The sequence below is a fragment of the Electrona antarctica genome (assembly GCF_951216825.1).
Source record: "Electrona antarctica genome assembly, contig: scaffold_47, whole genome shotgun sequence".
Classification (NCBI taxonomy): Eukaryota; Metazoa; Chordata; class Actinopteri; order Myctophiformes; family Myctophidae; genus Electrona; species Electrona antarctica.
The window spans coordinates 625,658-652,700 of NW_027638748.1; the positions used below are offsets into that span (position 1 = coordinate 625,658).

The 27,043-nt window shown below is 40.7% G+C and overlaps 1 protein-coding gene across 1 annotated transcript; it reads right to left on the reverse strand.

The window, feature by feature from the left end:
- Nucleotides 1–649: 649 nt before the first annotated feature.
- LOC306917753 (calumenin-A-like) lies at nt 650–22,273 on the reverse strand. Its single transcript, XM_079530659.1, has 7 exons — nt 22,095–22,273; nt 19,321–19,551; nt 13,069–13,262; nt 11,038–11,204; nt 10,356–10,416; nt 5,215–5,417; nt 650–3,718 (listed from the first exon to the last, which is right to left on the reverse strand). Exons 2-7 carry the CDS (start codon nt 19,548–19,550, stop codon nt 3,614–3,616), a joined length of 960 nt encoding a protein of 319 aa, XP_079386785.1. The 5' UTR covers nt 19,551; nt 22,095–22,273; the 3' UTR covers nt 650–3,613.
- Nucleotides 22,274–27,043: the final 4,770 nt, after the last annotated feature.

Here is a 27,043-nt window from a genome sequence, read left to right on the forward strand (position 1 = left end):
TGTTACTACGTGCTAAATAAATAAAACTAAAACCCTAAACCTGAAGAGAGCCACACTGATCTTTGACAGCAGTGGTTCCCAATCCTTTTCATGTCAAGGACCCCCACATTGACACTAATTATCCCCGCGGACCCCCATTTGAAAGGATATGCCAGGGACCCCCATAAGAGAAGATTCTTACGGCTCTAGCAGAGATTCTCAACCCGTTTAATTTCAAGGTCCCCCAGTTTGACATGCATTAGTCTATGGACCCCCATTTAATGTCATTTCTATCTCTGGGACCCCCAATTTATATTGTAAAGTCAATGTTAATGGACCCGTTAAGTACACTGAGTTACAGACCCATAAGGGTCCATTTGCTTCCTAATTATCATTTAGCTGGGGACCCCCTGGAACTCCCTCAGGTACCCCTGGGGGTCCCCGTGTAAAGTAACTACGTACATTTACTCAGTTGAGTATTTCCAATTTCTTTACTTAAGTTCTATTCTACTACATCTCAGATCCAAATATTGTACTTTTACTCCACTACAATTATTTGAAAACCTTACTAGTTAGTTTGCGACGCGACGCATTGTGAGCTTGTAGATTGGCTATTTTCAAAAGACTTTATTTTTATTTGAAAAGGTACATTCTGCAGAATTTTGTTACTTTAATATGTAAATGTCAAACTTTTTATTGCTTTTTTTTTTAAATAAAACATTGTTCAGAAAAATAAATTCTCAGAAAATATAAACTGACAGTTGATTGATTATCCAGACGTTTAGAATTAAGACACATTATTCTCTCATTTAGTTTATTTTCTCAAATGAAAACAGTACAGTAGTCAGTAGTACACAGATTATCAGGAATACCAATCACTTGGAAATATCCTTCAAACTATTTTAAAGTAAAAGATTTAAATGATTTTGATGCTTTTAATGTGGTCTCTTTTGTGATTTCTATACTGTGGCTTTTGGACCCTTGTAAAAGAGATCATTGATCTCAATGCTACTATCCTGGTGAAAGAATAGAGATCATCTCAATGCTACTATCCTGGTGAAAGAATAGAGATCATCTCAATGCTACTATCCTGGTGAAAGAATAGAGATCATCTCAATGCTACTATCCTGGTGAAAGAACAGAGATCATCTCAATGCTACTATCCTGGTGAAAGAACAGAGATCATCTCGATGCTACTATCCTGGTGAAAGAACAGAGATCATCTCAATGCTACTATCCTGGTAAAAGAACAGAGATCATCTCAATGCTACTATCCTGGTAAAAGAACAGAGATCATCTCAATGCTACTATCCTGGTAAAAGAACAGAGATCATCTCAATGCTACTATCCTGGTGAAAGAACAGAGATCATCTCAATGCTACTATCCTGGTAAAAGAACAGAGATCATCTCAATGCTACTATCCTGGTGAAAGAACAGATCATCTCAATGCTACTATCCTGGTGAAAGAACAGAGATCATCTCGATGCTACTATCCTGGTGAAAGAACAGAGATCATCTCAATGCTACTATCCTGGTGAAAGAATAGAGATCATCTCAATGCTACTATCCTGGTGAAAGAACAGAGATCATCTCAATGCTACTATCCTGGTGAAAGAACAGAGATCATCTCAATGCTACTATCCTGGTGAAAGAACAGAGATCATCTCAATGCTACTATCCTGGTGAAAGAACAGAGATCATCTCAATGCTACTATCCTGGTGAAAGAACAGAGATCATCTCAATGCTACTATCCTGGTGAAAGAACAGAGATCATCTCAATGCTACTATCCTGGTCAAAGAAGGGTTACATAAAAGACTAAAACTAGGACATGAGGTGGAACGTTGACAGAAGCTAAAAGGAGGTAGGAAAGTTGATCCTGATTCCTGACCGATTCTTTCAACAAAACGAGGTCATCACCATGTTGGCTTGTGGTGGATATTTTCTTCTGCCACAGACACACAAAATGAGGACAATAGTAATACCAGAAACACGTACATAGATAACCCTTCTGTAACTGAGTGTGTTCAAATGTCTCCGAGTTAATGGGGTCCTTGCAAATAATACATTTGAGAAGCACTAGTACTAGTTGGACTCATAATATAATATGAAGCTCTAGGACTAGTTGGACTCATAATATAATATGAAGCTCTAGGACTAGTTGGACTCATAATATAATATGAAGCTCTAGGACTAGTTGGACTCATAATATAATATGAAGCTCTAGGACTAGTTGGACTCATAATATAAAGCTCTAGGACTAGTTGGACTCATAATATAATGTGAAGCTCTAGTACTAGTTGGACTCATAATATAATATGAAGCTCTAGTACTAGTTGGACTCATAATATAATATGAAGCTCTAGGACTAGTTGGACTCATAATATAATATGAAGCTCTAGGACTAGTTGGACTCATAATATAATATGAAGCACTAGTACTAGTTGGACTCATAATATAATATGAAGCACTAGTACTAGTTGGACTCATAATATAATATGAAGCTCTAGGACTAGTTGGACTCATAATATGAAGCTCTAGGACTAGTTGGACTCAATATAATATGTCAGTGTCGTAATAAATACTTGTCATACATATTGTGAAGAAAACCTGGAGATTGACATTCAGTAAGTGGGTGTTATGATCAAAATGAGAACATCTAAAATGTTGCCACGGACACATTAGTCCATGTATGGACATGTTGACATGAGGGAGTGTCTTAAAAAAAGGGGTAAAAAACATTAAAGGAGAATTCCATTCTAGAAGGCTTTCTTACCTTTATTTGTAGTTGTTACGTCCCCACCAAAGAGGTCCAGGTGTTATTTGTAGTCGTTACGTCCCCAAATAACACCTGGACCTCTTTGGTGGGGACGTAACAACTAAAAATAACACCTGGACCTCTTTGGTGGGGACGTAACAACTACAAATAACACCTGGACCTCTTTGGTGGGGACGTAACAACTACAAATAACACCTGGACCTCTTTGGTGGGGACGTAGGGTTAGGGGTACTTTGGTAACCCTAACCCTGTAACAACTACAAATAAAGGTAAGAAAGCCTTCTAGCCCTAACCCCTAACCCTAACCCCAAGTACGAAGGCACACATAAGGATAAAGGAGAAGCAAAATAGACAACAAAGTAACTCCTAAATACCTGAACCCATTTACCGCTAGAACTGAGGCAGATTCTTAAAAAAAAAAAGGCTTCTAAATCCTGACATAAGTTTTCTGGAAAAACTTCAAATATTTATTCAAAAATTACAAAAAACGTGATGTTGCTATATACTGTACATGGAAACAATAACCCCAGAAAGAGACCCATCTTTAAGGGTAAAACCCCCAAAAGGGGTTCCCAACTTCCCATCCATCATGAATGGGTTCATTAGGATGGTTTATAAAGAGTATGGCAAACGTGTGTGTAATTTTCAGTGCTTGTGAGAGAGAGCAACTCCACAAGAGAACGGCCGTGACAGAAACCCAAAGGCAGGTACAGTAATGGACTCGAATGTAAACACAGCAAAACGATCAAATTCAAACCCAAAAGATGGACAACCTGATCCCAACACACTGCGTAGTCTATCGTACAAAATAAATTAATTCACGTATCAAATCCGAGTCTGAAATGGGTTTCCTGTTCAGAACTCGTCATGCTTGTTCAGCGCTTCCCCGTAGTCGGTCGCTTGGCTTCCGACGAACAGGTCAAACTTGTTGAGGATTTCCTCTTTGGTGAGCTTCCCATCCTAAGAAAACAAAGGATTATGCAAATTAGGTTGTTTTACAAGAAGTCACAGTTTGCTCACAAAGTGCCCTCAAGGTGACATGACAGCCAGACGTAAGCAGTGTAAATGGTAAATGGTGCATTTATATAGCGCCTTTATCCAAGGCGCTTTACAGAGATTGTGCATTACATTCACCCATTCACACACACATTCACACACCTTTAAATAGATTGTGCATTACATTCACCCATTCACACACACATTCATACACCGATGGCAGCGGAAACCATGCAAGGCACCAACTAGCACATCGGGAGCAATTAGGGGTTCAGTGTCTTGCTCAAGGACACTTAGACAGTAACTCTGGGGGAGCCCGGGTTTGAACTGGCAACCTTGCGGTTCCCATCCAGGCACTCTACCCCTGAGCCACCGCCGCCCCCTAGTGGCCACTCTACCCCTGATCCACCGCCGCCCCCTAGTGGCCACTCTACCCCTGAGCCACCGCCGCCCCCTAGTGGCCACTCTACCCCTGAGCCACTGCCGCCCCCTAGTGGCCACTCTACCCCTGAGCCACTGCCGCCCCCTAGTGGCCACTCTACCCCTGAGCCACCGCCGCCCCCCTAGTGGCCACTCTACCCCTGAGCCACCGTTGATTTGGTCGACTAAAACTAAGACGAAAAATGTTCGTCGACTACCTTTTTTTCACTGAGGAAAACTACATGAAAACTAAATAAACTAAATGAAAACGAAGCTACGACGACTGAAACTAAGCTACGATGACTGAAACTAAGCTACGATGACTGAAACTAAGCTACGACGACTGAAACTAAGCTACGATGACTGAAACTAAGCTACGATGACTGAAACTAAGCTACGACGACTGAAACTAAGCTACGACGACTGAAACTAAGCTACGACGACTGAAACTAAGCTACGACGACTGAAACTAAGCTACGACGACTGAAACTAAGCTACGATGACTGAAACTAAGCTACGATGACTGAAACTAAGCTACGATGACTGAAACTAAGCTACGATGACTGAAACTAAGCCACGACGACTGAAACTAAGACTAAATATACTGACAATTGTCAACAAATAAAAACTAGACTAAAATGTTAGGAAGGGACTAGTGGACAAGAGATCCACTAGGAAGGGACTAGTGGACAAGAGATCCACGATAAGTCATTTATAGTTGCATGCAGCATGCATTATAGTTGCATGCTGAAAATAGCAGATCTACAAGCCCACAACACGTCGCGCTGCGACGTGTTGTGGGCTTGTAGATCTGCTTTTCAGCAAGTGAAATAGACAGTCATTACGACGGCTTCAAGGCCCGCCAAAATACATTTTGTTCGACTAAATCAACTGCAGATTCAGTCGACTAAAGTCTTATGACATTTAGTCGACTAAAACTAGACTAACACCAAAACATTCCAGGTGAAAATATGACTAAAACTAAAATCAAAATCTGCTGCCAAAAAAACATCAGCGGATGTAAAGGATGACATTCGTACCTTGTCTGCGTCGGACTCGCTGACCAGGTGCTTGGCCTCGGACAGGGCGTGGTCGTAGTTGTTGGGCAGGATCCAGTCCTTGGTCTCGTCCAGGTCCATCTTACCGTCCTTATCCTTGTCCCTGAACTCGTTGAACTGGTCGCGCTCCGCCGTCACCCACGCTGGCTCCCCGTGGTCCTCCTCGTCTCCCTTGTACATGTCCCCTACAGGACAGAAATATTACTGCATGTTATTACATGTCCCCTACAGGACAGAAATATTACTGCATATTAAATCAATATTATTACATGTCCCCTACAGGACAGACATATTACTACATATTAAATAAATATTGTTACATGTTATTACATGTCTCCTACAGAGCAGCGAAGGAAAGATAATTAGTATAATTAGTATTTCAACTGGAGAGAAAGCTTGTAACAATAGAAAGGTATATTTGGCACCAATATGCTTGTCTCAAAACGAGCACATTCTGAGAGAAATGAAATGATTACTATATTTACCCAGGGTATCTGGGCTAAGCTCAAGAACTTGTTTCCAGCCAGGCCCTGCTCATAGAACATTTCATCGTAGTGGTTCAATGCCTTGTTCAAGGGCACTTCAGCGGTGGTAATTTTAACGTGTCGGACCGCTGATTCGAACTGGCGACCTTCCGGTATCAAGACCGCTCAGCAATCCGTTCGGCCACCGCTGCCACTACTATGAAAGCATAATCGTTGCTGTCAGGAGGAAACCTCATCACTCTATTTTTTAGGTTTTAGATTTTTTTTAATTCCATAAATCAGTGCTATTGAACACCCTTTACGTCTGTGTGTTGTTTCATAAATCAGTGCTATTGAACACCCTTTACGTCTGTGTGTTGTTTCATAAATCAGTGCTATTGAACACCCTTTACGTCTGTGTGTTGTTTCATAAATCAGTGCTATTGAATACCCTTTACGTCTGTGTGTCGTTTCATAAATCAGTGCTATTGAACACCCTTTACGTCTGTGTGTTGTTTCATAAATCAGTGCTATTGAACACCCTTTACGTCTGTGTGTTGTTTCTTAAATATTGAACCAATGGAAAGTAGTAAAAAGTGCTTTGGACAAAAAAAGTGCTTAACTCAATTGGACCCTCAAAATGTCTGCTAAAGCATCTAACTCCACCACCTCTCCCCCTCTCATGGAAGTATAATTGACAATATATAAAGTTACAACACCAACGTTGATGAGGCAGTATTGCTGCGTTTTAAAAATATATGGTTTTCTTAATTTCCTGAATTTTTTTTAGTTTTAATTTCCTGAAAAATGAACATTTTGGAGTTATGAGGTTTCCTCCCGACAGCAGAGATATACAGAAATGTGTAAAAGAATGCAGATCAACACTAAAGTAAAACACTAGGTGTAACTAACTGTAATAAAACTAGGTGTAACTAACTGTAATAAAACTAGGTGTAACTAACTGTAATAAAACTAGGTGTAACTAACTGTAATAAAACTAGGTGTAACTAACTGTAATAAAACTAGGTGTAACTAACTGTAATAAAACTAGGTGTAACTAACTGTAATAAAACTAGGTGTAACTAACTGTAATAAAACTAGGTGTAACTAACTAATAAAACTAGGTGTAACTAACTGTAATAAAACTAGGTGTAACTAACTGTAATAAAACTAGGTGTAACTAACTGTAATAAAACTAGGTGTAACTAACTGTAATAAAACTAGGTGTAACTAACTGTAATAAAACTAGGTGTAACTAACTGTAATAAAACTAGGTGTAACTAACTGTAATAAAACTATGTGTAACTAACTGTAATAAAACTATGTGTAACTAACTGTAATAAAACTAGGTGTAACTAACTGTAATAAAACTAGGTGTAACTAACTAATAAAACTAGGTGTAACTAACTGTAATAAAACTAGGTGTAACTAACTGTAATAAAACTAGGTGTAACTAACTGTAATAAAACTAGGTGTAACTAACTGTAATAAAACTAGGTGTAACTAACTAATACAACTAGGTGTAACTAACTGTAATAAAACTAGGTGTAACTAACTAATAAAACTAGGTGTAACTAACTGTAATACAACTAGGTGTAACTAACTGTAATACAACTAGGTGTAACTAACTAATAAAACTAGGTGTAACTAACTGTAATAAAACTAGGTGTAACTAACTGTAATAAAACTAGGTGTAACTAACTGTAATAAAACTAGGTGTAACTAACTGTAATAAAACTAGGTGTAACTAACTGTAATAAAACTAGGTGTAACTAACTAATAAAACTAGGTGTAACTAACTGTAATAAAACTAGGTGTAACTAACTGTAATAAAACTAGGTGTAACTAACTGTAATAAAACTAGGTGTAACTAACTGTAATACAACTAGGTGTAACTAACTGTAATACAACTAGGTGTAACTAACTGTAATACAACTAGGTGTAACTAACTAATAAAACTAGGTGTAACTAACTGTAATACAACTAGGTGTAACTAACTGTAATACAACTAGGTGTAACTAACTGTAATACAACTAGGTGTAACTAACTAATAAAACTAGGTGTAACTAACTGTAATAAAACTAGGTGTAACTAACTAATACAACTAGGTGTAACTAACTGTAATAAAACTAGGTGTAACTAACTAATAAAACTAGGTGTAACTAACTGTAATACAACTAGGTGTAACTAACTGTAATAAAACTAGGTGTAACTAACTGTAATAAAACTAGGTGTAACTAACTGTAATAAAACTAGGTGTAACTAACTGTAATAAAACTAGGTGTAACTAACTGTAATAAAACTAGGTGTAACTAACTAATAAAACTAGGTGTAACTAACTGTAATAAAACTAGGTGTAACTAACTGTAATACAACTAGGTGTAACTAACTGTAATAAAACTAGGTGTAACTAACTGTAATAAAACTAGGTGTAACTAACTGTAATAAAACTAGGTGTAACTAACTGTAATAAAACTAGGTGTAACTAACTGTAATAAAACTAGGTGTAACTAACTAATAAAACTAGGTGTAACTAACTGTAATAAAACTAGGTGTAACTAACTGTAATACAACTAGGTGTAACTAACTGTAATACAACTAGGTGTAACTAACTGTAATACAACTAGGTGTAACTAACTAATAAAACTAGGTGTAACTAACTGTAATAAAACTAGGTGTAACTAACTAATAAAACTAGGTGTAACTAACTGTAATACAACTAGGTGTAACTAACTGTAATACAACTAGGTGTAACTAACTGTAATACAACTAGGTGTAACTAACTGTAATAAAACTAGGTGTAACTAACTGTAATAAAACTAGGTGTAACTAACTGTAATACAACTAGGTGTAACTAACTGTAATAAAACTAGGTGTAACTAACTGTAATACAACTAGGTGTAACTAACTGTAATACAACTAGGTGTAACTAACTGTAATAAAACTAGGTGTAACTAACTGTAATACAACTAGGTGTAACTAACTGTAATACAACTAGGTGTAACTAACTGTAATACAACTAGGTGTAACTAACTGTAATAAAACTAGGTGTAACTAACTGTAATAAAACTAGGTGTAACTAACTGTAATACAACTAGGTGTAACTAACTGTAATACAACTAGGTGTAACTAACTGTAATACAACTAGGTGTAACTAACTGTAATAAAACTAGGTGTAACTAACTGTAATACAACTAGGTGTAACTAACTGTAATAAAACTAGGTGTAACTAACTGTAATACAACTAGGTGTAACTAACTGTAATACAACTAGGTGTAACTAACTGTAATACAACTAGGTGTAACTAACTGTAATAAAACTAGGTGTAACTAACTGTAATAAAACTAGGTGTAACTAACTAATAAAACTAGGTGTAACTAACTGTAATACAACTAGGTGTAACTAACTGTAATACAACTAGGTGTAACTAACTGTAATACAACTAGGTGTAACTAACTGTAATAAAACTAGGTGTAACTAACTGTAATAAAACTAGGTGTAACTAACTGTAATAAAACTAGGTGTAACTAACTGTAATAAAACTAGGTGTAACTAACTGTAATACAACTAGGTGTAACTAACTGTAATAAAACTAGGTGTAACTAACTGTAATAAAACTAGGTGTAACTAACTAATAAAACTAGGTGTAACTAACTGTAATACAACTAGGTGTAACTAACTAATAAAACTAGGTGTAACTAACTGTAATACAACTAGGTGTAACTAACTAATACAACTAGGTGTAACTAACTGTAATAAAACTAGGTGCTGGGCAGAAAAACTGAATGTGAAGAAATGTCACTCTCGAGCTCTGCTGTTGGATGAAGCAGAACTTATTTTGACCATTCATTAATTACTCTGATAATTAATTGCTAATGATAATTAGACAAAGTGTGGAAAAACAAATTGATTATGTGGAACTGACGTACATTTTAACAGCGGGCGACAGCCAGCGGGCGACAGCCAGACGGGCGACAGCCAGACGGGCGACAGCCAGCGGGCGACAGCCAGCGGGCGACAGCCAGAATGAATTTTGCGGAAGTGCATTATTTGTCTATGAGACCCTACTGGCGACTACCGGCGATAGCAGGCGAACAGGCTTTGGTCGAAAAGTGGGTGGAGGAACGTCGCCCGAAAAGATTTAAAAAAATCATCTTTTCGGGCGATGACGGGCGATGTGTCGCCCGCTGTTAAAACGATGTGTCGCCCGCTGTTAAAACATACTGTGAGGCTGCTTGAAATCATCATTTACTCACCGATGTACTCTTCATTACATCATTTACTCACCGATGTACTCTTCATTACATCATTTACTCACCGATGTACTCTTCATTACATCATTTACTCACCGATGTACTCTTCATTACATCATTTACTCACCGATGTACTCTTCATTACATCATTTACTCACCGATGTACTCTTCATTACATCATTTACTCACCGATGTACTCTTCATTACATCATTTACTCACCGATGTACTCTTCATTACATCATTTACTCACCGATGTACTCTTCATTACATCATTTACTCACCGATGTACTCTTCATTACATCATTTACTCACCGATGTACTCTTCATTACATCATTTACTCACCGATGTACTCTTCATTACATCATTTACTCACCGATGTACTCTTCATTACATCATTTACTCACCGATGTACTCTTCCAGGTCAATGAAACCGTCCAGATTCTTGTCAAGTTCTTCCATCGTTTCCTATTTAAATAAACACAGCATTATGAAGTATAACACATAAACTATGTGAAGTTAAAACATAACTTCATGATCCTGGGCTAAAGTTTATTTAAGTCTTTGAGGTGTACTTCCTGCCAGTGTTGATTTGGTCGACTAAAACTAAGACGAAAAATGTTCGTCGACTACCCTTTTCCACTGACGTAAACTACATGGAAACTAAATGAAAACTAAGACATGGTGACTAAAACTATGACTAAATATACTGACAATTTTATCAACAAATAAAAACTAGACTAAAATGCCAATCTACAAGCCCACAACGCGTCGCTGCGACGCGTTGTGGGCTTGTAGATTGGCTATTTTCAGCATGCAACCAAGTGTAAAATGACTTATACTGGATCGCTTGTCCACTAGTCCCTTCCTAACATTTTAGTCTAGTTTTTATTTGTTGATAAAATTGTCAGTATATTTAGTCATAGTTTTAGTGCTTACTACTATTTTCAGCAAGTGAAAAAAAACAGTCATTACGACAGCATCGTAATGACTAAAACTAGACTAAACACAAACATTCCGTGTGACTAAAATATGACTGAAACTAAATAAACTATTCAAAAGACTAAAACTAAAATCAAAATGTCCTACCTGCACCACGGTGTGCTTCATGTGGTCGAAGTCTTCGGGGTGGAGGAAGGCGGTGAATTCCTCGCGGTCTGCGTCGTTGTCGGCGTTCTTGTCGGCTGCCTTGAAGCGCTTCTCGTCGCGCGACATCTGTTTCTTATAGTCGTAGCCTTCTTCTTCTGTTGGGTTCTCTGAGGAAATATTAGATTAGATTAGGTCTTCTTCTGTTGGGTTCTCTGAGGAGGGGAAGGAAAGATTAGATTAGATTAGGTCTTCTTCTGTTGGGTTCTCTGAGGAAGGGAAAGATTAGATTAGGTCTTCTTCTGTTGGGTTCTCTGAGGAAGGGAAAGATTACATTAGATTAGATTAGATTAGGTCTTCTTCTGTTGGGTTCTCTGAGGAGGGGAAGGAAAGATTAGATTAGATTAGGTCTTCTGTTGGGTTCTCTGAGGAAGGGAAAGATTAGATTAGATTAGATTAGGTCTTCTTCTGTTGGGTTCTCTGAGGAGGGGAAGGAAAGATTAGATTAGATTAGGTCTTCTGTTGGGTTCTCTGAGGAAGGGAAAGATTAGATTAGATTAGATTAGGTCTTCTTCTGTTGGGTTCTCTGAGGAGGGGAAGGAAAGATTAGATTAGGTCTTCTTCTGTTGGGTTCTCTGAGGAAGGGAAAGATTAGATTAGGTCTTCTTCTGTTGGGTTCTCTGAGGAAGGGAAAGATTAGATTAGATTAGATTAGGTCTTCTTCTGTTGGGTTCTCTGAGGAAGGGAAGGGGGGGAAATATTAGATTAGGTCTTGTCTTCATTTAGGCCTTAGATTAGGTCTAACAGCACCATAACGTTCAACAAGGCAGCGGTAGTAGGGAGGGATACACAATATAATCGGTACCTTAATCGGAACAGGCATCAATTATAAAAGGTAATATCAGATCCATATCAATTATAAAAGGTAATAGCAGATCCATATCAATTATAAAAGGTAATATCAGATCCATATCAATTATAAAAGGTAATATCAGATCCATATTATAAAAGGTAATATCAGATCCATATCAATTATAAAAGGTAATATCAGATCCATATCAATTATAAAAGGTAATATCAGATCCATATCAATTATAAAAGGTAATATCAGATCCATATCAACCATAGAAATGCCATATCGGTATCGGAACGGTCTCAAAATAATACAGATTATTTAATCGGTTATGAAAACAGACACTTGGAAAAGAGTATAGACTTTATTTACCCATTTTGGTGTTAGCATTATGTTATGTTTAGATCTACAAGCTCATAGCGCTATGAACTTGTAGGTCTGCTATTTATGAAAAATCAAAGAACCACTGACATAGACACATAGCTTTTTCAGAAAACTGGCAGGATTTAGAAGACATTTTTAGAATCTGATCTCAGGTCAGAATGGGTTAACAGGCTGTGGGCCGATAAGCCCCTATAGGGCCAATCAGCCCCTATAGCGCCTATAGGCTTGTTTCCATTGTGGTCCTCTGTATAATATCAGAACCGGTCAGAATCGGTATCGGCAGATATGACCCTGCAGATAATCAGATATCGGTCATAATTTCAGAATCGTGTACCACTAAACAATAATACTTTCAACCTGGCAGCCCTACTTTAGGGCCATTATAGGTACCAACCTGGCAGCCCTACTTTAGGGCCATTATAGGTACCAACCTGGCAGCCCTACTTTAGGGCCATTATAGGTACCAACCTGGCAGCCCTACTTTAGGGCCATTATAGGTACCAACCTGGCAGCCCTACTTTAGGGCCATTATAGGTACCAACCTGGCAGCCCTACTTTAGGGCCATTATAGGTACCAACCTGGCAGCCCTACTTTAGGGCCATTATAGGTACCACAACCGGTGGTACAGCGTGGCTGTACATAAAAGACACACACGCGTACAGGCAACTTTGTGTGTGTGTGTGTGTGTGTGTGTGTGTGTGTGTGTGTGTGTGTGTGTGTGTGTGTGTGTGTGTGTGTGTGTGTGTGTGTGTGTGTGTGTGTGTGTGTGTGTGAAGCTTCATGCGCCCGTCCTTACCTAAATACGTGCCGTAGGTGACGTTCTTGTACTCGTCCCAGGAGATGATGTCGTCTCCGTTGGTATCGTAGTCCTTCCACTGGCGGTCCACGTTGTCGTAGATGTACTTCTTCTGGGCTTTCTTGATCCACTCGTTGAGCTCAGCCTCCGTCACGAAGCCGTCCTTGTCTTCGTCTATTCTGTCTACGATGATGCTGTGAAGAGAAGGAAGATATGATGAAGATATGGGCATGTTTCTATTGTCTACGATGATGAAGAGAAGGAGGAGCATGATGAAGATATGATGAAGATATGATGAAGATATGAAGATATGAGCATGTTTCTATTGTCTACGATGATGCTGAAGTGAAGGAGGAGCATGATGAAGATATGGGCATGTTTCTATTGTCTACGATGATGAAGAGAAGGAGGAGCATGATGAAGATATGATGAAGATATGATGAAGATATGAAGATATGAGCATGTTTCTATTGTCTACGATGATGCTGAAGTGAAGGAGGAGCATGATGAAGATATGGGCATGTTTCTATTGTCTACGATGATGAAGAGAAGGAGGAGCATGATGAAGATATGATGAAGATATGATGAAGATATGAAGATATGAGCATGTTTCTATTGTCTACGATGATGCTGAAGTGAAGGAGGAGCATGATGAAGATATGATGAAGATATGATGAAGATATGGGCATGTTTCTATTGTCTACGATGATGCTGAAGAGAAGGAGGAGCATGATGAAGATATGATGAAGATATGATGAAGATATGAGCATGTTTCTATTGTCTACGATGATGCTGAAGAGAAGGAGGAGCATGATGAAGATATGATGAAGATATGGGCATGTTTCTATTGTCTACGATGATGCTGAAGAGAAGGAGGAGCATGATGAAGATATGATGAAGATATGAGCATGTTTCTATTGTCTACGATGATGCTGAAGAGAAGGAGGAGCATGATGAAGATATGATGAAGATATGATGAAGATATGAGCATGTTTCTATTGTCTACGATGATGCTGAAGAGAAGGAGGAGCATGATGAAGATATGATGAAGATATGAGCATGTTTCTATTGTCTACGATGATGCTGAAGAGAAGGAGGAGCATGATGAAGATATGATGAAGATATGATGAAGATATGGGCATGTTTCTATTGTCTACGATGATGCTGAAGAGAAGGAGGAGCATGATGAAGATATGATGAAGATATGATGAAGATATGATGAAGATATGAGCATGTTTCTATTGTCTACGATGATGCTGAAGAGAAGGAGGAGCATGATGAAGATATGATGAAGATATGAGCATGTTTCTATTGTCTACGATGATGCTGAAGTGAAGGAGGAGCATGATGAAGATATGATGAAGATATGATGAAGATATGGGCATGTTTCTATTGTCTACGATGATGCTGAAGAGAAGGAGGAGCATGATGAAGATATGATGAAGATATGATGAAGATATGGGCATGTTTCTATTGTCTACGATGATGCTGAAGAGAAGGAGGAGCATGATGAAGATATGATGAAGATATGATGAAGATATGATGAAGATATGATGAAGATATGAGCATGTTTCTATTGTCTACGATGATGCTGAAGTGAAGGAGGAGCATGATGAAGATATGATGAAGATATGATGAAGATATGAAGATATGATGAAGATATGGGCATGTTTCTATTGTCTACGATGATGCTGAAGAGAAGGAGGAGCATGATGAAGATATGATGAAGATATGGGCATGTTTCTATTGTCTACGATGATGCTGAAGAGAAGGAGGAGCATGATGAAGATATGATGAAGATATGATGAAGATATGAGCATGTTTCTATTGTCTACGATGATGCTGAAGTGAAGGAGGAGCATGATGAAGATATGATGAAGATATGATGAAGATATGATGAAGATATGGGCATGTTTCTATTGTCTACGATGATGCTGAAGTGAAGGAGGAGCATGATGAAGATATGATGAAGATATGATGAAGATATGGGCATGTTTCTATTGTCTACGATGATGCTGAAGAGAAGGAGGAGCATGATGAAGATATGATGAAGATATGATGAAGATATGAGCATGTTTCTATTGTCTACGATGATGCTGAAGTGAAGGAGGAGCATGATGAAGATATGATGAAGATATGATGAAGATATGAGCATGTTTCTATTGTCTACGATGATGCTGAAGTGAAGGAGGAGCATGATGAAGATATGATGAAGATATGATGAAGATATGGGCATGTTTCTATTGTCTACGATGATGCTGAAGAGAAGGAGGAGCATGATGAAGATATGATGAAGATATGGGCATGTTTCTATTGTCTACGATGATGCTGAAGTGAAGGAGGAGCATGATGAAGATATGATGAAGATATGAAGATATGAGCATGTTTCTATTGTCTACGATGATGCTGAAGAGAAGGAGGAGCATGATGAAGATATGATGAAGATATGATGAAGATATGAGCATGTTTCTATTGTCTACGATGATGCTGAAGTGAAGGAGGAGCATGATGAAGATATGATGAAGATATGAAGATATGAGCATGTTTCTATTGTCTACGATGATGCTGAAGAGAAGGAGGAGCATGATGAAGATATGATGAAGATATGATGAAGATATGAGCATGTTTCTATTGTCTACGATGATGCTGAAGAGAAGGAGGAGCATGATGAAGATATGATGAAGATATGATGAAGATATGAGCATGTTTCTATTGTCTACGATGATGCTGAAGAGAAGGAGGAGCATGATGAAGATATGATGAAGATATGATGAAGATATGATGAAGATATGGGCATGTTTCTATTGTCTACGATGATGCTGAAGTGAAGGAGGAGCATGATGAAGATATGATGAAGATATGATGAAGATATGAGCATGTTTCTATTGTCTACGATGATGCTGAAGAGAAGGAGGAGCATGATGAAGATATGATGAAGATATGGGCATGTTTCTATTGTCTACGATGATGCTGAAGTGAAGGAGGAGCATGATGAAGATATGATGAAGATATGATGAAGATATGGGCATGTTTCTATTGTCTACGATGATGCTGAAGTGAAGGAGGAGCATGATGAAGATATGATGAAGATATGATGAAGATATGGGCATGTTTCTATTGTCTACGATGATGCTGAAGAGAAGGAGGAGCATGATGAAGATATGATGAAGATATGGGCATGTTTCCAAGATGCAGCATCGATAGTATCAACACAAGTCAATGTACATACAGTAGTAGGAAGTGAAAGTAAATGCCTAGCATAGCCAAACCTAGCCGTAAATTTGCAACTCTAGATTTTTTTTTATAATGGGATGAGTCCAGAGTTGCAATACCCTCCATTGACTCCCCACTCATCACCAATACCCTCCATTGACTCCCCACTCATCACCAATACCCTCCATTGACTCCCCACTCATCACCAATACCCTCCATTGACTCCCCATTCATCACCAATACCCTCCATTGACTCCCCACTCATCACCAATACCCTCCATTGACTCCCCATTCATCACCAAAACCCTCCATTGACTCCCCATTCATCACCAATACCCTCCATTGACTCCCCATTCATCACCAATACCCTCCATTGACTCCCCAGTCCCCACTCACCACCAATACCCTCCATTGACTCCCACTCATCACAATACCCTCCATTGACTCCCCTTTCATCACCAATACCCTCCATTGACTCCCCACTCATCACCAATACCCTCCATTGACTCCCCACTCATCACCAATACCCTCCATTGACTCCCCACTCATCACCAATACCCTCCATTGACTCCCCACTCATCACCAATACCCTCCATTGACTCCCCATTCATCACCAATACCCTCCATTGACTCCCCAGTCCCCACTCACCACCAATACCCTCCATTGACTCCCCACTCATCACCAATACCCTCCATTGACTCCCCACTCATCACCAATACCCTCCATTGACTCCCCACTCATCACCAATACCCTCCATTGACTCCCCACTCATCACCAATACCCTCCATTGACTCCCCACTCATCTAATGTGCGTTTGCGATCTGCTTGTATTAAACAACATTAAACTCACCAACATTGCAGCTCTAGGCCAAGCTTGAATTATCCTCTTTCAATCTGCCGAGCTTTTGTTTCATAAAAATCCACCGTAGAAATAGGTAGCTGATATATTGCACTTTTACCTTAGCGCTAGGTATACTCTTGGTTGCTTGTTTTTGCAGAAAATGCACTAAAGACTTCTGGTGATTAGATTATTGTAAGTCGCTTTGGATAAAAGCGTCTGCTAAATGACTGTAATGTAATGTAATGTAATGTAATGTAATGTAGACATTGAGATACTTTCTGTCAAGACATTCTGTGCATGTGATTCTTTTTCTAAGTGTTGCAGTTTGGAAGCACCCGTTTTAACGGGTCGCGCTGCTGCCTCCTGCATTATGTGCAAATTCTAAACCGGTGGTACGCAGGGCAGATTGAAAGAGGATCATTCAAGCTTGGCCGCAAACGCAATTTGGATGAGTGGGGAGTCAATGGAGGGTATTGGTGATGAGTGGGGAGTCAATGGAGGGTATTGGTGATGAGTGGGGAGTCAATGGAGGGTATTGGTGATGAGTGGGGAGTCAATGGAGGGTATTGGTGATGAGTGGGGAGTCAATGGAGGGTATTGGTGATGAGTGGGGAGTCAATGGAGGGTATTGGTGATGAGTGGGGAGTCAATGGAGGGTATTGGTGATGAGTGGGGAGTCAATGGAGGGTATTGGTGATGAGTGGGGAGTCAATGGAGGGTATTGGTGATGAGTGGGGAGTCAATGGAGGGTATTGGTGATGAGTGGGGAGTCAATGGAGGGTATTGGTGATGAGTGGGGAGTCAATGGAGGGTATTGGTGATGAGTGGGGAGTCAATGGAGGGTATTGGTGATGAGTGGGGAGTCAATGGAGGGTATTGGTGATGAATGGGGAGTCAATGGAGGGTATTGGTGATGAGTGGGGAGTCAATGGAGGGTATTGGTGATGAGTGGGGAGTCAATGGAGGGTATTGGTGATGAGTGGGGAGTCAATGGAGTGTATTGGTGATGAGTGGGGAGTCAATGGAGGGTATTGGTGATGAGTGGGAGTCAATGGAGGGTATTGGTGGTGAGTGGGGACTGGGGAGTCAATGGAGGGTATTGGTGATGAATGGGGAGTCAATGGAGGGTATTGGTGATGAATGGGGAGTCAATGGAGGGTTTTGGTGATGAATGGGGAGTCAATGGAGGGTATTGGTGATGAGTGGGGAGTCAATGGAGGGTATTGGTGATGAGTGGGGAGTCAATGGAGGGTATTGGTGATGAGTGGGGAGTCAATGGAGGGTATTGGTGATGAGTGGGGAGTCAATGGAGGGTATTGGTGATGAGTGGGGAGTCAATGGAGGGTATTGGTGATGAGTGGGGAGTCAATGGAGGGTATTGGTGATGAGTGGGGAGTCAATGGAGGGTATTGGTGATGAATGGGGAGTCAATGGAGGGTATTGGTGATGAGTGGGGAGTCAATGGAGGGTATTGGTGATGAGTGGGGAGTCAATGGAGGGTATTGGTGATGAGTGGGGAGTCAATGGAGGGTATTGGTGATGAGTGGGGAGTCAATGGAGGGTATTGGTGATGAGTGGGGAGTCAATGGAGGGTATTGGTGATGAGTGGGGAGTCAATGGAGGGTATTGGTGATGAGTGGGGAGTCAATGGAGGGTATTGGTGATGAGTGGGGAGTCAATGGAGGGTATTGGTGATGAATGGGGAGTCAATGGAGGGTATTGGTGATGAGTGGGGAGTCAATGGAGGGTATTGGTGATGAATGGGGAGTCAATGGAGGGTATTGGTGATGAATGGGGAGTCAATGGAGGGTATTGGTGATGAATGGGGAGTCAATGGAGGGTATTGGTGATGAATGGGGAGTCAATGGAGGGTATTGCAACTCTAGATTCATCCCATTATAAAAAAAATCTAGAGTTGCAAATTGCGGCTAAGCCAAACCTAACGTTAAGCCTAAAATCTCCTGACCCGTTTCTGATCGTTGAGATGATGGGGGAACCCCGGAAGGTATAAAGACTTCCTTGGGGAACCTTCCTGGGGGAACCCCGGAGGGTATAAAGACTTCCTTCTCTCTCTCTGGTAAAGAAGACAAACAAACTGGAGTCTGTCTGCCTTCATTACAGAAAGTGGATTTATCCTTGAATTCCTTCCATCAGCCAAACGGTGGTACAAAACAGAAGGACTATGAGCTCAACTCACCCCAGTCTGCGCTGGCTCTCATCGGGCGGGAGCTGGTCGAAGGTCTTGGCCTCCTCTTCGCCCAGGAAGGCGTCGTGGTCGTATTCGTGGTCCTCGTCGTTGTGCTCGTGGCTGCTCAGAGGCTTCTCGTGGTGAATGCGACTGCCCTTGGTGGGTTTGCTGGTGGCGTAAACCACACAGAGGGCGTAGCAGCACATCAGCACCGTCAGCACCGGTCTGACCAGCTTCATTCTGAGGAGGAAAGGCCAGAGTTAGAGAGGCAGGGGCTGAAATCCTGGTGTTGGAGGATTGTAGTCGGCCTAAGGCCACTGCGTCATGGTGTTGGAGGATTGTAGACGGCCTAAGGCCACTGCGTCATGGTGTTGGAGGATTGTAGACGGCCTAAGGCCACTGCGTCATGGTGTTGGGAGGATTGTAGACGGCCTAAGGCCATACTGCGTCATGGTGTTGGGAGGATTGTAGACGGCCTAAGGCCATACTGCGTCATGGTGTTGGGAGGATTGTAGTCGGCCTAAGGCCATACTGCGTCATGGTGTTGGGAGGATTGTAGACGGCCTAAGGCCATACTGCGTCATGGTGTTGGAGGATTGTAGACGGCCTAAGGCCACTGCGTCATGGTGTTGGAGGATTGTAGTCGGCCTAAGGCCACTGCGTCATGGTGTTGGAGGATTGTAGTCGGCCTAAGGCCACTGCGTCATGGTGTTGGGAGGATTGTAGACGGCCTAAGGCCACTGCGTCATGGTGTTGGAGGATTGTAGTCGGCCTAAGGCCACTGCGTCATGGTGTTGGGAGGATTGTAGACGGCCTAAGGCCACTGCGTCATGGTGTTGGAGGATTGTAGTCGGCCTAAGGCCACTGCGTCATGGTGTTGGAGGATTGTAGTCGGCCTAAGGCCACTGCGTCATGGTGTTGGGAGGATTGTAGACGGCCTAAGGCCACTGCGTCATGGTGTTGGAGGATTGTAGTCGGCCTAAGGCCACTGCGTCATGGTGTTGGGAGGATTGTAGACGGCCTAAGGCCACTGCGTCATGGTGTTGGGAGGATTGTAGTCGGCCTAAGGCCACTGCGTCATGGTGTTGGAGGATTGTAGTCGGCCTAAGGCCACTGCGTCATGGTGTTGGGAGGATTGTAGACGGCCTAAGGCCACTGCGTCATGGTGTTGGAGGATTGTAGTCGGCCTAAGGCCACTGCGTCATGGTGTTGGGAGGATTGTAGACGGCCTAAGGCCACTGCGTCATGGTGTTGGGAGGATTGTAGTCGGCCTAAGGCCACTGCGTCATGGTGTTGGGAGGATTGTAGTCGGCCTAAGGCCGTACTGCCTTTACAATAGTTTCCCACACAGTGGGTCAGGACCTATTTATGGGTATAAGTATAAATAAGTATAAATAACCCATATTTTTTGGTTTCCTAGGCTATATATTTTAAAGCACAAAAAAATCTTCAGGAAAAGAAAATGGAATACAAAAAAAAAAAAAACATTTATTAGAAGCAGCTTGTAGATCTGCTATTTTCACTAGTTTGAGTCCTGCAGAGGAGACATTTTTCTTTTGGGTCTAAAGCTTTAGACCCAAAAGTCTAAAGTTTGGGAACCACTTCTAGATTGAGAATATGACATCTGTGTCAGGTACATTCAGGACGGGAACCCCTTTTGGTGTTTTAAGCATTATGTTATACTTTAGCTATTGAAAAATAGCAGATCTACAAGCTCGTAGCGCGGTCTGCTATTTTTGAAAAATCTTGAAAATGTGGCGCAAATCTTTGAATATATATTCTTTCAGAGCGAACATTTTTAACTCAACTCTTTGCTCCTGGGAGGTCCCTGGAACTACATATTTTCAGATGGGGGTCGGCGGCCAATTCAATATAATTTTTTGGAAATATTGAGCACCACTGATACAGAAACATGAGGTATTTCAGAAAACTGTCAGGATTTAGAAGACACTTTTTTAGGCCTAAATGGGTTTGCCTGGATGAGTCTCTGAGGTACAGCTGCAGTTGTCTACAACATAATACAGTATGTATGCATATGGTTATGTCTCCACCACTAATTAACTTGAACTCGTGCCAAAAACATTAAGAAATCAATATTAAAGTTTCTCCTTTGGGTTAGAATGCTTTCACATTCTGATTTATTTAGAATTCCTGGACAATTGTATATGCCAGAAAAATGTTGTGAATGTAAACTTCTTCTTTGCATACATCATGCAGCAATAAGTGCATCGTTATATCAAATTGTAGCCTAGACTACTGTAATGCTACTGAATAATTAACTACTGTAACTATAGCCTAATTGATACTGATGATCTGATTAATTAGGGCTATAAAACATTGTCCAGTGATTGACTGGAGTCCAGTCCACAGCGATGGGTTAGGGTTAGGGTTAGCCTAACCCTAACCCTGGAGTCCAGTCCACAGCAATGATCACATTCAATACTGAACTAATAATATAATGGGTCTCTGCAGTGATATCAGTTAAACACTTCATTCTTATTGATTGATTGATTGAAGTATTTAACAGATTGCAGAATTACAGTACAACTCAATACAAAGACTGTTAACTGTGAGTGGACGACACCATAAAGCACTACACTTGTTTACAAGAGGGTCCACCATGTTCAATTCATCAAAAACAAAACAACATGAACATCTTAAACAACCATTTATGGTCATATTATCTAGGCTACTGTCTGAGACCAATATAGGAATCATGATCTATTAATAATTCAACTTAATGTTAGAACTAGACGTTCCTTATCATGAATTAATTAACCAACCTGTTTGATGTGATGCTGTAATTGGAAGAGAAAGAAGACCAGCTTTCTACCAAGTCAAATAAAACACACGCACTGTACACACACACACACACACACACCCACCGACAGAACGATGCACAATATGATGATAAATAAACACACAGCTTCTTCTTTTATCTTAGATCACACCCCCGGTCCATTTCCTCACACACACACACACACACACACACACACAGAGAGAGAACCAATGAAATGCCACCAAAAAACACTACTCCGCGTCCGATTGGACCACTTCAGCAGAAGGATGATGACGTCTTGCATCTGATGCAGCGCTCACTCACCGCACTGCCTTCCCATTGGCTCTCGTCAGTGGAACACACAGTGAATTGCCCTGTCGTCACAACGGTCGCGACTGAGGGAGCCAATCCGCGCAGAGAAAAGTAAAAGTTCCACTGCGTTCTTTGCCACGTCCACAAATTAGAACTTTAAATTACTGTAGGTAAACAAACTCCATTTGGTGGAATCTATTTCATCATGTTTGATTTTCCAAGTAAGAAATATATAGGCCTCTATACACTAGGCTACCTGACAGACAGACAGACAGACAGACACAGACAGACACAATGAATAATTCATCTCTCCTTCCATCCACACACATGCAACTCTATGAACACTGTAGGCATGCCTACTAGTCTGTAACTCTATGAACACTGTAGGCATGCCTACTAGTCTGTAACTCTATGAACACTGTAGGCATGCCTACTAGTCTGTAACTCTATGAACACTAGGCATGCCTACTAGTCTGTAACTCTATGAACACTGTAGGCATGCCTACTAGTCTGTAACTCTATGAACACTGTAGGCATGCCTACTAGTCTGTAACTCTATGAACACTAGGCATGCCTACTAGTCTGCAACTCTATGAACACTGTAGGCATGCCTACTAGTCTGTAACTCTATGAACACTGTAGGCATGCCTACTAGTCTGCAACTCTATGAACACTGTAGGCATGCCTACTAGTCTGTAACTGTACGCTAATTCCTATCAGGTTAAGAACAATTAATGTTCTTAAAAATCATTGTGTTTAATACTGAAAATGGGTACTGGGGAGTCGGTCTTTTATTTTCAGGACTGTTAAATTATGGAATAAATTACAATAATTCAGTCAATTTGAATTGTATGATTTTGTGTGTGTGTGTGTGTGTGTGTGTGTGTGTGTGTGTGAGTGTGTGTGTGATTGATGAATTATTAACAGATTGCAGAATTAAGCAAAACTGAATACAAAGACTGTTAACTGTGAGTGGACGACACCATAAAGCATTACACTTGTTTACAAGAGGGTCCACCTTGTTCAATTCATCAAAACATTTAGAGACGTACAAATAGACACTTCTATATAGTCAAAGAACAGAACAGGAATTCATCATAAAGGAGGTAAAAAGGGAAAATAAACATATACAGTGGGGGATTCAGATTTTACGGGGGCCAGTTTCGAATCGCAGCCGAGCAGTTTTGAAGGAGTCAAGGGATTCGCATGTCTTAATGACTGTTGGTAGGGGATTTTGGTGGCATAGGAGCGAAAATAATTTAGTCCCTTGTTTGTGCCGAATCTGGGTTGCACATGGTTTGTTGAGCTCCCTCTGGTGTTGTGGGTGTGGACTTCGTTGACATTAAGAAAGTATTTAGACAGGTACATGGGTATCTTGGTGGTGTATCGAATCTTGTGGACCAGACCCATTGCAAGATGCTGTACTCGACCCTGATTCCAGTCTGTCAAAATGGGCAGGGGTGAGGTGGATTCGGGGAGTGAGGCCAAGTAGTAGCCTGACCAGTTTGTTTTGGGAAGTCTGGAGCCTTGTCTTAAGGGCTTTTGTGGTGCTGTGGTACCAGGAGGTGCATGCATACTAGTCAAATAAATCTTGTACAAGGGATCCTGTTAGGGTCTTCAAGGTGTTTTTGTTGACCAGTGAGGAGATCCTGTGTAAAGGAATCTTGTTCTTTGGTTGACTTTTTTGATTACGTTGGTGGCCATTTTATCACCGGAAAGATTTGCCTCCAGGATTGAACCTATGTAGGTAATTTCATCTTTTCGTGTGATAATATTGTCACCCACTCTAACCAAGAAGCCATCTGCCTTGCTGAGATTACTATTTGAACCAAAGAGAATGGATTCAGTTTTTCCCAGGTGTATAGAGATAGTTTATCAGCGAGCCAGATGCAGATTCTACCGAGCTCAGAGCTGAGGGCCTTTTCAACCTGCAGTTTGTTCCTTGTTCCGAGACCAGCAGTGCCGAGTCATCTGCGAACAGGAACAAGTTGCAGTCACAAGCTCATGTCATGTCATGTCATTGTGTGTGTGTGTGTGTGTGTGTGTGTGTGTGTGTGTGTGTGTGTGTGTGTGTGTGTGTGTGTGTGTGTGCGTGCGTGCGTGCGTGCGTGCGTGCGTGCGTGCGTGCGTGCGTGCGACCGTGCGTGCATGCGTGCGTGCGTGCGCCTTTGTGTGTGTGTGTTACAGATAGACGAACAATCAGCTAAACCAAACTGCCCACATGGTGACTGTGGAGGTATTGAAATACCAGTTACACACATCATAGAGTCTCTAATCACCTCCTCCATCACACATCATAGTCTCTAATCACCTCCTCCATCACACATCATAGAGTCTCTAATCACCTCCTCCATCACACATCATAGAGTCTCTAATCACCTCCTCCATCACAACCTGCTTCAGCATCGTCACCAAGCTAGCAGCTAGCAGCTTGGCCTACAATCATCTGGTCAGTTGGCCTACAATCATCTGGTCAGTTGGCCTACATCATGGTCAGCTGAAAAGATGGACATGGGCTCCGCTGCAACCTGCTCGTACGGCATGCTCCAAGGGGCAGAATGACCTCTGACCCCTCTCTTATCCTGGCCACACACTATGGGAATGGGAATAAGAACCAGCTTCTTATGTGCGATTGCACTAGCTATAGGCCTACTCAACAACTGAATTATACCAGCACAACTATTGGACTGGACTACATGTGTCTGTAAGCACTGGTATCCATCGTCTAATTATTGTTATGTGCACTCATGTAAATACCATTAGGCCTAAAATATATACATGTAGACTGGAATATATATTGTGTGCAATATACAGTATAATATAGTCTAGATACAATGTATGTGTTGCATTTAACCCATTCTGGACGGGAACCCGTTGGTGTTTTAACTAAGCATTATGTTATACTTTAGCTATTGTGAAAATGTGACACAAATCTTTGAATATAATATTCTTTCAGAAGACTTTTTAGTCAGGCCTAATCACTGCCAGACTTAATCTGATCCTATATTTGTATTTGTACTGTTATACTTTTACTTACTTTTTTTTATACGTACATTTCTCTTACATTTTATTCGTATTTGTTGCATTTCTGTGTCAGAGTAACGTAATGCACCAAGTCATGTTCCTTCATTCCGTGCACGTGTAGGACAGTAAAGAGATTCACAGCACAGCACGAAGACAATACCGTCTCTATTGGACCAGCATATAGTTGTACTGCTGTAGTATCAGTATAAAGTCTCTATTGGACCAGCATATAGTTGTACTGCTGTAGTATCAGTAGTCTCAGTATTGGACCAGCATATAGTTGTACTGCTGTAGTATCAGTAGTCTCAGTATTGGACCAGCATATAGTTGTACTGCTGTAGTATCAGTAGTCTGTCTCAGTATTGGACCAGCATATAGTTGTACTGCTGTAGTATCAGTAGTCTCAGTATTGGACCAGCATATAGTTGTACTGCTGTAGTATCAGTAGTCTCAGTATTAGACCAGCATATAGTTGTACTGCTGTAGTATCAGTAGTCTCAGTATTAGACCAGCATATAGTTGTACTGCTGTAGTATCAGTAGTCTCATATTGGACCATGCATATCGTTTTACTGCTGTAGTATCAGTAGTCTCAGTATTGAACCAGCATATAGTTGTACTGCTGTAGTATCAGTAGTCTAATATTGGACCAGCATATCGTTTTACTGCTGTAGTATCAGTAGTCTCAGTATTAGACCAGCATATCGTTTTACTGCTGTAGTATCAGTAGTCTCAGTATTAGACCAGCATATAGTTGTACTGCTGTAGTATCAGTAGTCTCAGTATTAGACCAGCATATAGTTGTACTGCTGTAGTATCAGTAGTCTCAGTATTAGACCAGCATATAGTTGTACTGCTGTAGTATCAGTAGTCTCAGTATTAGACCAGCATATAGTTGTACTGCTGTAGTATCAGTAGTCTCAGTATTAGACCAGCATATAGTTGTACTGCTGTAGTATCAGTAGTCTCAGTATTGGACCAGCATATAGTTGTACTGCTGTAGTATCAGTAGTCTCAGTATTGGACCAGCATATAGTTGTACTGCTGTAGTATCAGTATAAAGTCTCAGTATTAGACCAGCATATAGTTGTACTGCTGTAGTATCAGTAGTCTCAGTATTGGACCAGCATATAGTTGTACTGCTGTAGTATCAGTAGTCTCAGTATTGGACCAGCATATAGTTGTACTGCTGTAGTATCAGTATAAAGTCTCAGTATTAGACCAGCATATAGTTGTACTGCTGTAGTATCAGTAGTCTCAGTATTGGACCAGCATATAGTTGTACTGCTGTAGTATCAGTAGTCTCAGTATTGGACCAGCATATAGTTGTACTGCTGTAGTATCAGTATAAAGTCTCAGTATTAGACCAGCATATAGTTGTACTGCTGTAGTATCAGTAGTCTCAGTATTGGACCAGCATATAGTTGTACTGCTGTAGTATCAGTAGTCTCAGTATTGGACCAGCATATAGTTGTACTGCTGTAGTATCAGTAGTCTCAGTATTAGACCAGCATATAGTTGTACTGCTGTAGTATCAGTAGTCTCAGTATTGGACCAGCATATAGTTGTACTGCTGTAGTATCAGTAGTCTCAGTATTGGACCAGCATATAGTTGTAC

Bases quoted from the DNA above. Each gene is read 5' to 3' on its own strand.
- LOC306917753 (XM_079530659.1), bottom strand. From the start codon at position 19,550: ATGAAGCTGGTCAGACCGGTGCTGACGGTGCTGATGTGCTGCTACGCC. The intron at 13,263-19,320 runs GTGAGTTGAGCT...TTCTCTTCACAG, and splicing joins GAGAGCCAGCGCAGACTGGG to CATCATCGTAGACAGAATAG. The intron at 11,205-13,068 runs GTAAGGACGGGC...ATATTTCCTCAG, and splicing joins CACCTACGGCACGTATTTAG to AGAACCCAACAGAAGAAGAA.